General features: G+C 40.8%; 1 protein-coding gene across 8 annotated transcripts; it reads right to left on the bottom strand.

Moving 5' to 3' along the window:
- Window positions 1-6,050: 6,050 nt before the first annotated feature.
- On the bottom strand, window positions 6,051-11,025 carry LOC114479350 (uncharacterized). Of its 8 annotated transcripts, none has more exons than XR_003675974.1 (7): window positions 10,957-10,988; window positions 10,529-10,758; window positions 8,340-8,402; window positions 8,199-8,255; window positions 8,048-8,107; window positions 6,917-7,017; window positions 6,051-6,450 (listed from the first exon to the last, which is right to left on the bottom strand). XR_003675974.1 is itself a non-coding variant. In XM_028473008.1 (7 exons), the coding sequence occupies exons 1-6, from the start codon at window positions 9,126-9,128 to the stop codon at window positions 6,917-6,919; spliced, it is 771 nt and encodes a 256-aa protein (XP_028328809.1). In that variant the 5' UTR covers window positions 9,129-9,160; the 3' UTR covers window positions 6,051-6,450. The 8 variants fall into 8 exon arrangements, 4 of the variants coding, with proteins under 4 accessions (XP_028328809.1, XP_028328810.1, XP_028328807.1 ...); XR_003675973.1 differs by lacking the exons at window positions 10,529-10,758; window positions 10,957-10,988 and adding exons at window positions 8,493-8,639; window positions 8,720-9,160; XR_003675972.1 differs by lacking the exons at window positions 10,529-10,758; window positions 10,957-10,988 and adding exons at window positions 8,559-8,639; window positions 8,720-9,160 and having other exon boundaries at window positions 8,048-8,123.
- Between the last annotated feature and the right edge of the window lie 639 nt (window positions 11,026-11,664).

Genomic DNA, 11,664 nt, shown 5'->3' with positions numbered 1-11,664 from the left:
AAACTGTTGAGTCAGACTCGGACGATAAAATGCGCCCTGATCACTGTTATTTATTTACCCACTGTTCATATGACTGTTTACTGCAAAACCAGCACACATGCCTCTGCATGCATCTGTGGAACCAAACAGTAGTAGTACAAAATGCATCACAAAGTATGTTCAAGGCAATAGGTAGAAATGTATGTGCACTCATTCTCTTTAGTTTTGAATGCTTCATCATCCATGAATGTTTATTAGGCCACTTACTTTGTTGTTGTTGTTCTCCTTCTTCTTGTGTACACTAGCTAAAATCGCTACTCCTCGGTTATTCGTGAACGGATCAGGCTGAAATTTGGTAGGTATAATCTATGGATGTATACGCATCAATGCTCAGAGCCCGATTTTTGATTTGGGGATCATGGGGGGCCCCAAAAGAAAAAAATATGAAAATAAATTTGTCATTTATTTGCGATTCTCAAATTACGATGGTTGGTGGTACTGTAATTACCAAATTTATGGGAATATAGTTGTGTGATATATAATTTCAAAGGTAATTAAATGTAGATTGTGATTATGCCTCACACATTTTGATTAGGGACCCCCCTTTTTTGGCAATTTCCAATCAAGCTGTTTTCTCATTTATTTGTGAGTCAAACTGCGACAGTTGGTGGTACTGAATCATTGACACATACCAATATATCAATGGGGCCCATTACTCCATTTGTGCCATGGGGGCACCAGGGGGACCCTGGGGGCTATATCTTTTTACTCGGTGGAACTGAGTCATTTGACAAAATTCTCGGGAGCGTGGTTCGTGCTATTCGGCATGCAGACGTTCCGTGAGCCTGGCCGTAAGTCATCCGAACTTGTTTTTTCACAAATATGGACACCCTCAAAAATGAGAGGACACATCTCAAAGAGATGTCCTTGAAACAAAAAAATGATTTGTGTTTGCAGAACTTTCTACACCACTTCTACACATGTATAGAAATTATCAGCTCATCAATGAAGGACCAACAGTGATTATTACAGGGAATGTCATGCTTATATCAGCCAGGGGCGGATTTAGAAAAAAAGACTATGGGGTTGGGGGTTGGAGTATTATGGCTAGCACGTCTGCCTCTTAGAAAGAATGTCCTGGGTTCAAGCCCTAGAGTTTGCATGTCCTCCCCTTGCTTGTGTGGGTTTTCTCCAGGTTCTTTGGTTTCCTCCTACCATCCAAAGCATGTACAATCAGAAGTTTGGTCTCAGCAGAAGTGGTGAAGAATAATATTGTAAAGGGCAGGAAGTGGTGATCAAACCTTTATTTATTTTATTTATTTGTTCATTTAAGTAGGACAGTGAGTATTAATGTACAGCCGAAGTTGTAAATACACCGGATTTAACTGAACTCTAATTTCCATCTTTAGTCCCATGGTGCACGGGGTAGAAGCAGACACATCATGTAAAAGGCTAAACATGCACAACTTTACAACAATATATTACAATACACAGTGACTGTGTTGTGAAAAGTACAAGCACAGCAGAAAAATTCAGAAAATACATTCTATGAATACTGTTGGAAAAAGCAGAACTAATGTGTGTGTGTTATTGGTTCCTACACGGACATGTAAGAGAATGCACGTGAATAGGTTATTCATTTAAAGAACCGGTTATGCAACGTGACCTGGTGTCGTCTGTGCCCCCCCACTGCACGTTAAGTGATAAGACTAACATAACATGGTGTCAGAAGTTAAAAAAGACCGAAAATGAGTGAGCAGGATGCAGCGCAATCACAAAACGGGGACGGCGAAGCTGCCGTGCCCGTTAGCGGCGCCAGGGAGATTTGACTTCTCCAAAGTTATTGAGAGGTCAAGATGGCTGAAGCGGTTTGAGCGCTACAGGATAGCGTCGAGACTGGATAAACAGTCACAGGCGTTTCAAGTGAACAGCTTCGTGTATGCTGCCGGTGACAACGCAGAGGATATTTTGAAAGTTCTGCCACTGACGGATGCCCAGAAAAGGTCGTATGATGCAGTTACAGCGGCTTTCACGGCACATTGTGTGAGCAAGAGGAACATTATCTTTGAAAGGGCGCGCTTCAACCGGAGATATCAGGAGCCCGGTGAGAGCGTGGAGTCCTTTATAACAGCTGTGCATACATTAGCAGAACACTGTGAGTTTGGTGTGTTAAGGGAGGAGCTCATACGGGATCGTATAGTGGTTGGCATACGAGACGCTAAACTGTCTGAGAGTTTACAGCTGGATGCAGACTTAACGCTGGGGAAAGCAATGACTAAAGTGAAACTATAAAAAGACAACAGCCAGTTCTGAGAGGGGTTGAACTGCAACAGGGACAAATAGAGGCAATACAGAAAAAGTTCACAAAACCATTTAAAGCAGCAAAAGTCAAAACTGACATGAATACAAGTGAGTACAGCAGATGTGGACAAATAAAGAAAAACTCGAGAGAGGAGTGCCCAGCATGTGATGCAGAGTGCAGGAGGTGTCACAAGAGAGGACACTTTGCAAAGAAATGCAGATCTGCTGGGGGAGTCCACAACATTACTGAGCTCCACAGCGGAAGTGGAGATGTAGAGGATTTTGGATTTTTAAGTGAAATGAGCTGCAAGGGCGAGGAAGAGTGGAATGATTTGGTGCAATTAAATCATGAGAAGACGCTCTTTAAGTTGGACACCGGAGCGAGTCTTACAGCAATACCAAGCAGCATTTACTCATTACAAAAACATGGGAAGCCATCCCATTCGCACGGTCAACTCCACGCAGAGTGCCCCTGCCCCTGTGGGACAAAGTTAAAGCGGAGCAAGTGCATATGGAGCAAATGGGAGTGATCTCCAGAGTGACACGTCCCACACCATGGGGTGCTGGTTTGGTAGTGGCACCAAAGGCTTGACCAGGGAAAATAAGACTGTGTGTGGACATGACCCACCTGAATAAGTGGGTGAAAAGAGAGAGACACATCCTCCCGGCTGTAGACCACACCCTTGCCATGCTGACCGGAGCAAAGGTATTTACGGAATTAGATGCCACTTCCGGCTTTTGGCAGGTCCCGTTGGCTGAGGAGAGCCGGTATCTCACAACGTTCATCACCCCTTTTGGCAGATATGCATTCAATCTTCTGCTGTTTGGGATCTCATCTGCTCCAGAACACTTCCAGTGGTGCCAGCCATTTTCAAATTTTCTACCACCCTCAGTGCCAGCCGTTTTTGAGCATTTTGACTGATTTTAAAGACCCACAGAATATTTTCTACGATGACTATCTGAAATCTGACACCAGATTCAAAATGACTCCAAAAAACAAACATTACAGAAAAATACACCAAACAACAAAACATGAAAATCAAAATACACAAAAATAAATATTTGTACACAAAATGACAACAAAAATGCACAAAACTACATAAAAAAAGATACAAAAATACACAAAATGACTCCAGAATCACATTACAACGGCATCAAAAAACAATAATTATACAAAAAATGCAGAAAAGCACAAATACAGATAATGACTCCACAAAACATACATTACAGAAAAATATACCAAACAAAATGAAATATAAAAAAAAACAACAAACTCATTTATCATGCACATGTCCAATACAATTAAACCAGGGAAATCGCACACACTTTTTTATTTTGCACCCGCAAATTTAACTTATAGTTACTGGTATTCTCATTGTATTATTATTGTTAATATTGCTATTACCTTATTATTTTATGTTGTTATTGTTTTTATTGTATTATAGTTACTAGATTCTGAATCATGGGCATAATGATAACAACATACTCTGCACCTGCAAATATACCCCTTTATAATGCTACAAAGTAAAATAGCATGTGAAATTTCCCTGGTTTAATTATAAGAGACATGCGCATAATAAATGTTTTTTTACTCATTTTTATATTTTTTTCGTTTGGTGTATTTTTCTGTAATGTATGTTTTTTGGAGTCATTTTGTGTATTTTTGTGTCTTTTTTGGTGTAGTTTCACTTCTGTGCCATCCAGAAGTGAAATAAAATTAAAATAAACTTTTGGAAATGACCAAACTACTCCAAAATAACAGATGCATACACTCAGGGTATTTGGAAGCCGTTGACAAATTTCAGGTGGAACAGGCACCGCGTGGGGGAAATAGTTGCTCCACACACACACACACACACCCGCATACCCGTTTTTATCACACCGTGAGGACCAATGACAGAATGGTGTCATGGGATCCACCCTTTCTGAAGGTCATACAGATCTGATTTTAACTTCTAAAATCATGAACAATTTAAGGGAACACACAAATCACTTGAAACATCTAACACTCACTGAAAAAGTTCAAACCTGAATTTTGATCCTTCCTAAGACCAAACCTGAGTTCTACCTCCCCATGGGGACAGTACTGTTCTGCCAATTTGTATACAATTACAGCACTGCTACGACACTGTAGCTCCTGATGTACATTTAGTGACTCCAATTATCTAGACTGACAGATGAACTGATAAGATTTTCTATTTAAAACATGACTGTTGCCAAGATATGATTTAAGATGATAAATATATTTATCATTACTTCATAGTCATATTGTTTCAACATGTTCATTCCCCAGGCATACTGGTCCTTGAAAATTATATCATCTAGGCTGCATCCGAATCCTTAATATGTACTACATGCTACATAGTACCTACTACTCGACCGTTGATGCAGTATATACTGCGTAGTATACAAGCGAGTAGTAGGCATGAAATCAGACGTACTGCTCCACTATTTTTGCGTGTCCTTTGACCTAGATGTTTATAATATGTAACTTTAATCGGTTATCAAAAAAATAAATAAAAGTAATAAGTAGCATCGCTACACATTTATATGCCGAAATTGCGGCAGTGGTTGAAAGTTCCTCTGTTGCCGTGTTTTATTTATTTCTCGAGGTCGCTTCTTCTTCTACTATTTCGGGGCTTCTGTTGCATTGTGGTATAGCGTAGTGTCCATGGGCTGCTTACTTTGGCGGTAGTATGCATCCGGGAACTTTATGCTTACTACTCTGATGCAAACTGGAGATTTCGGATCTACTACGTAGCATGCATACTTGTTTTCGCCTACTATATATATAGCAAGCGTAGTAGGGGTATTCGGATGCAGCACTAGTGTCCCCCGACACTACCCAACATTTAACCTGCTTTAAGCCTTCAAAAGTCAAATAAGATCCATCTATCGGTTGAGATTCATTGTAAATAAAGTTATTTTCAAACTGAAGAATGGTTTGTTGGTTGATTAATCGGCTTGAGTCTGGTCTTGGGACCTTCACAAAGACATCAAATGTCTATTCAATCAGATCATCACAATTCTGTTGTAAACCATTTTTATTGTTTACTGAGGATTCTAAAACATATCGTGAATGCATTGCCTACAGCTAGTAAAACTGTCAGCTTTGTCTGCAAACCATTATGTTTTAGAATTTTTAGTGGAATTAGCTAATAGAGACGCGTCTTTCCATGTTCAGGTGGAAACCTTTGTTTATGTACAATCCGACTCACCTTCAGAGAGCTGTCAGTAACAGTGGCCTTGGTCAGACGGGCTTCGGCACAACTTTTCCATACGACACTAAGTTTGGTTGTGAACACAGAAGAACCCCCGTCCTCTCTCCATGATTGGTTAGGGATTAGACAAATCTGGTTCTTGAGTGGTGTATTTGTACTTTTATTGCAGAATTAATCTGTACTTGTATTTCTAAAAACTTGTACAATTTGCAAATATGAAGACCACACAAACATGGTTTGACAAAACAGTTTTGAACAAAACATTATTTCATTTTTCTGAGATTATAAAAAAAATATACTGATCTTTCAAAATAAAAACAGGAAAGCTGCAGAGCCACCATACAGGACGCATCGACTTTCCAAAATAAAAACAGGATAGCTTCAGCGCCACCGTAGAGGACGTACAGACTTTCCATAATAAAAACAGAAAACCTGAAGTGCCATGGTAGAGGACATACTGATTTTCCAAAATGAAAATAAAAGCTTCAGTACCACCGTAGAGGACGTACTCACTTTCCAAAACAAAACAATAAAAGCTTCAGCGCCACCGTAGAGGATTTACCAACATTCCCAAATAAAATAAAAGCTTTGCCGCCACCCTAGAGGACGTAACGACTTTCCAAATTAAAAATAAAAGCTTCAGCTCCCCTGTAGAGGAAGTACTGACTTCACAAAATAAAAACAAAAGCTTCAGCGCCAGTGTAGAGGAGGTACTCAAAATAAAAGCCTGATAAAATCTTTGCACTTTCCCGCTGAACTGCTGTGATTCGATTTTTAATGTAGTACTTAACAGCCTTCCAGGTTCTTGTCTTTAACTCTTGTGGTGAGGCCTTGATGCAATCCACACAGTCTGCTTTCCCAGGAACTTTGCCCGAATCTAGGAACAGCTTTAGAGTCTTTTCCACTGCACGCACTTCTAATGGTGTCCAACTCCTCCTCTTTGAGCTTTCTAAGACAGGAGGACAGAAAAAAGATAATCAGATCCATAGACTACAGAGCCAGTGTCACTACAGCTCATTTAAAAAGACTCACATTCTAGAAATGTCGAAGATTTCAGTGACCTGCAAGCTTCAATAATTAACCAAATGTATAATTACAGACAATGTCCTTAAAGCTGGTATCTTGATAAATGAAAATAGCACAAAAACTAAAATAATTTACACCAGCTGCTGTACTTGGTGATGTAGTACTAGACCTGATTTTTCTTCCACAAATTCACCAATACTAGATACTACTCAAAATAATAAGAACAGGGCAGCAAGTTCACAATATATAGGTAGGATTTTTGTAGTTGTAGCGCCACCATCTTGTTTGGCATTAACAATCTTATTTCTTATTTTGTTTAATAAAAAACATACAGGAAGATAAATCAACCAATTTACATGATGTGTTTTAATAACACTAATAATGCCTACCTAGCGGTTGTGTTGAAAAAGGTAATGGGTAAACTGTCCAGACTGTGCCATCCCTGTAACAGAGGATTCATCTAGCTGTGCTCGGTTGTATCTTTGGGTTCCTAAGAGAGAATAAACCACAAAGAAACCTGATTAAAACCTAAGTCAGCCTAAAACTCTACCATCCAGCTAAAACAATCCCACAATTTGAGGTATAACCATTAACTGTAGAATATCTATGGACAGACCATCCGTAGGTTTGTGAAGAGTTTAACTGAAGCCAAATGGGAGGTTCCCATTGTCGCCACTTTGGCAGCATCACACGTCTCGTCACTCTTGGAAAATACAAAAATGGGCAAAGAGGGAGGGCTGTCAGCGGGGAGATGGAGGATTGATGCCTCGCTGTCTGTAGATAAGAGCTAACCCGGAGCTAACAGATGTAGCCGAGCTAAAGCTAAGGCGCGAGTGTTAGCCGACTAAAAACACAGGTTGTGCTTCTCTGCTCCCCTCTGCCTCTCCTTGCCGCCGGATATTTGTGCAACCAAAATAACAGTCAGGATGTTAATAATAATAATAATAATAATGCATCAGTTTTATATAGCGCTTTTCAAGACACCCAAAGACGCTTTACATTACTGGATGCACTATTCATTCACTCACATTCGTACTTGGTGATGGTAAGCTAGCTAGCTAGTACTAGCGTAGCCACAGCTACCCTGGGGCAGACTGACAGAAGCGAGGCAGCCATTCTGCTCCATCGGCCCGTCTGACCACCACCATCATTCATACTCATTCATGCACCAGCGATGTTTTTACTGGTAGGCAAGGAGGGGGAAGTGTCTTGCCCAGGGACACAACGACAGATTAATTTGCTGGGAGCGGGGATCGAACCGCCTATCCTTCGATCATTGGCCGACCTGCTCTACCAACTGAGCTAAAATGCCGCCCCATGTTGTTTCATTTGCAAAGATGCACCAAAAAATCTCAATATCTCGTCTTGTTTATAGTATCGAGATATATCGTATCGTTGCCCCTGTATTGCGATATATATCGTATTGCCAGATTCTTGCCAATACTCACCCCTATTTAATAGATTACCGTTTTTGTAAAAGTATGTACACAAGTGGGAAGAACAGCTGATGTATGAAATACCTTCTTCAGAGTCATCCGTGATAGATGTCACAGTTTGTCTCTTTGCTTCAGAGGGTCCTGCTGAAATAATGCAGCACTGTTAATTCGTAAATGTTTACTTTTTCTACGAGATTCTAAAGTTAACATTAGCAAGCATAGTAGAGAGAAATACCTTCAGCATCATCACAGTCTGACTCGACATGGTGTGGCCTTCTTGGTGTAGAGGATGCTGTTAAAAAAAAAATCTGTTTTAATATTTCTCTGTGTACATGAAAACAGGGAAGATTATAGGGTGCATGGGTTTGTGGGATACCTGAGGGCAGGGTGTCCTCACCACACTCAGAGGAAGGCGTCTTTCTTTTTCCTCCTGAGGATTCTTTAACAAATCAGACAGTTATTAACTCACTAAAGTTGTCTTAATGGTCTTTGAACATATTCTAGTAACAAAGTGGGTCTCCGTTCACACCTCTCCATAAAGACATGTGTTGTGCAGGACAATCACCCAGAAGAAAGACTTAAATGTTAAAATCACCTGAGGATGGACGTCTCAAACAAGAGTCCTTCTCCGTCTCCATGTCTGAGACCTCAGTGTCCACAGCTTCTAGCACTTGCTCTAAAAGTCAGGTATCAGACAGTGTGAAAAAACATTTGTTCTGAAATAAATGTAAGTACAAACTGAATATAGGTCATTACCATTAGGACTGATGTGAATTTGGTCCAGGCTCATTCCCTTGAATTCTGACAATCGTCCTTGTTCTAGCGCACACAGCACTTTGCTGACTTTAGCCAACTCCAGAGTTCCTTCAGGTAGTCTATAAAACTGTCTATGGACCCGAATGTCGTGGCCAAGAAAATTAGCCATAACGTCCATCTCGTGATCCTTCAGGTTCAGGAATGTTGACAGTGTAGAGATCTGCTTCCTCAGCTTGGTTGAGGAAAGAGTTTCAGGATGTTTGGCTCCACATTCCTTTGCAATCAGTCTGATGGCATCTGATCCCCTCAAATGAGTCTCTGCTTCAGGTCTTGAGAAGAAAAAGGGATTTTCATCAGGAATGCCACAGGCCCTCCGATATGCAACCAATGCTTCCATTGAACTGAGCATGTCTGGTGTTAGAAGGATGGGAACTTTCCTGTTCCTCTTCCCCCTTATTTCAATGCGTTGAAAATGTTGAGCTTTTGCTCCAAAGGGGAAAGTCCTTCTGCCAGATCAGAGTGTACTCCTGTGGTGTCTCTGAGGGTAAAAGCACTCAGTGGCATCTTTGACACCTCACCCTCTCTCCTGCGGTTGAACAAGATGACCTCACATAGAGTCAAAGTAGCTAGCTTGGACCAGTTTCTCTTATTTGGATCCTTTTCAAGTGTTTTTTGGTACTCTTCCCTACACTTATCAAGATGCATGTGCATCATCTTCACATCTTCAGTGAAGGGGAGAAGATTGGGGGTGTTCCATTTAGCCTCTCTTAAGAGTTTGTAAAGCTTGTGATGACACACACACATCCCACCTTTTCCCATACAAACTGCGGCTCTTCTGCCCATTCTTCAGAAACTCCTCACCATCAGACCCAGCCATCTGCGCGTCACACTCGAAAATATCTGCAATCTTCTTTAGACTGTGACCGAGCTTCAAAGCTAGTGAGGGAGTTTTATAGATGTTTTTGTCCTCATCGAAGCCGGCCACATCTTTTACCGCCTGGACCACATAGTTGAAGTTAGAGGGTAAATAAAAGTCCTCAATTTTTTTAAGTTTGCCAGTCTTTCTTGAGTGGCAAAGTAGTCTGCCGATCTCCCGCACTTTTTGTCTAATATATTCATGTTTGGTTTTGTCATGTCCATGTTTTGCAAACAAATGTTCTCCAAGTCTCAAAATACTTTTCTCCTCTTTGATAATGACTGCGACTTCATCTTGGTGCATGGCATTCACCAGCTCCCAAACCTTTCTGCCAACTCCTTCTGGGACTGGCTGTGCAAAGGCACACAGTGATTGGATCCTGCTTTTACCTGGCTTTTTCGTTGCACACTTTTGTGCAAGCTTGCACCTCGACATGTGCCTCCATAATGACTTTCTTTTAAGGAGAGCATCACAGTTTATACAGTGCATGTAGTCACCTGCTTTCACTTCATCCCCAGATTGCTGGCTTGGGATCAGTGTTCCACAACCAGTTTTTAGGACCTTATTATTATGTGCCCTATTTCCTTTGTTTCTAATTAGGTCCAAATGCAATTTTCGTTCTTTTGTTTTCAGTGGAAAACTTGTTGCTTGTGCCACAGCTGGTTCATTGCTGTGTTTGCGAATCAAGTGCCGTGCCATTTTATGGCAGTGCAGAGGACAGTACAGACAATAGTGTTTTTTTGTTGTAAACCCGAGCTCCATCTCTCTTTTTCTGGAGCCTCAAAACTGACACATTTCCTGAGTTTGTATCACTTGAGTGCCCACTTTCTACTCTCTCACCCTGAGAAGGCAACTTGCTGGACACAGTCTTCCTACTGTAAGTCTTTTCTTACATCTTTCGTCTTTTCAGTTTCACTGATGACGCCTTGATTTCAGGATCACATGATACATCTGAACTGCTCTCATTTACTGAGTTCTTTGAGGGAAAGTAGTCATCCCCACTGCCCTCATTTGTTGAGTCTGTTGATGGACAATATTCATCTCCACTGCTCTCCATGCAGCTCTTAGAGGCTTCTGACTTAGCAGGTGTCTTGGAGAGTAATTCCAAAGATTTGTAGGTGAGCTGAAAACATAAATATAACATCTGCTAAATTTTTGTCATAAATAATAACCAGGCATAAATCTCTAACACTGTGAGCCCATTGTCAAAACTGATAGTGAAACTTTGAGTGTCATGGTGTTAAGCGTTACTGTCTAGAGTGTTAACAGCAATAAGGTTAAATAGAGGATGATAGAAGAAAAATAATGCATACAAACTTACAAATATGCTGTCAGTTCTGGGTCAACACTGACAGAGCTTGAAATTTTCTCACTACTGGAGCTTGTTTCCTTTGTTGGAAAAATGACAGTATAAATATCCATAATACAAATATGAAACATAACCAGTAACTTCCAGGACATTTGTTCAATGGGGACACAATACAGCTCCTCAAGTACTGCTGGGACCAAATGATTTTTCTGAACTCATTTGACATAGACCTGCACATTATGAGAAGCTGCAAAAAAAGCAGATTAGGTGTTTGGGATTTTGTAATAGTTTCAGAAGCATAAGGTTTTGCTGCTAGTTCCAAAGTAATGTGACAGGCTGCAGTCAGACAGACTGAGTTTAATGACTGAGGGGCTAGCTGTACTGACCACATGACATACACAAAGCAGAAATCTGATTATCATTTTATAATAGGCCTGGGCAATAATTCCACAACAATATATATTGATCAATAGACATGTAGTTAAATAGAAAACAAATGGGTTAGGGAAAAACAGTTTCCCTAACTTTTTCATTCTAGGCTATGATGTAGTTCAATACTACAGTCATTGCTTCCTCCCAACCAATAACAAACGCAGACCCAGGCACGCTCCGTCAGCAAGCCCCGCCCCTCTCAAACCCGAATGGAGAGCACATGCATTACAAAAGATTGTCGCTGCGAGGACAGGCGGAGGAAACTGTGCGGAAAAAAAGGTTTCAGTA

The sequence above is a fragment of the Gouania willdenowi genome, chromosome 17, assembly GCF_900634775.1.
Source record: "Gouania willdenowi chromosome 17, fGouWil2.1, whole genome shotgun sequence".
Classification (NCBI taxonomy): Eukaryota; Metazoa; Chordata; class Actinopteri; order Blenniiformes; family Gobiesocidae; genus Gouania; species Gouania willdenowi.
This window is presented reverse-complemented; position numbering and strand designations above follow the sequence as displayed.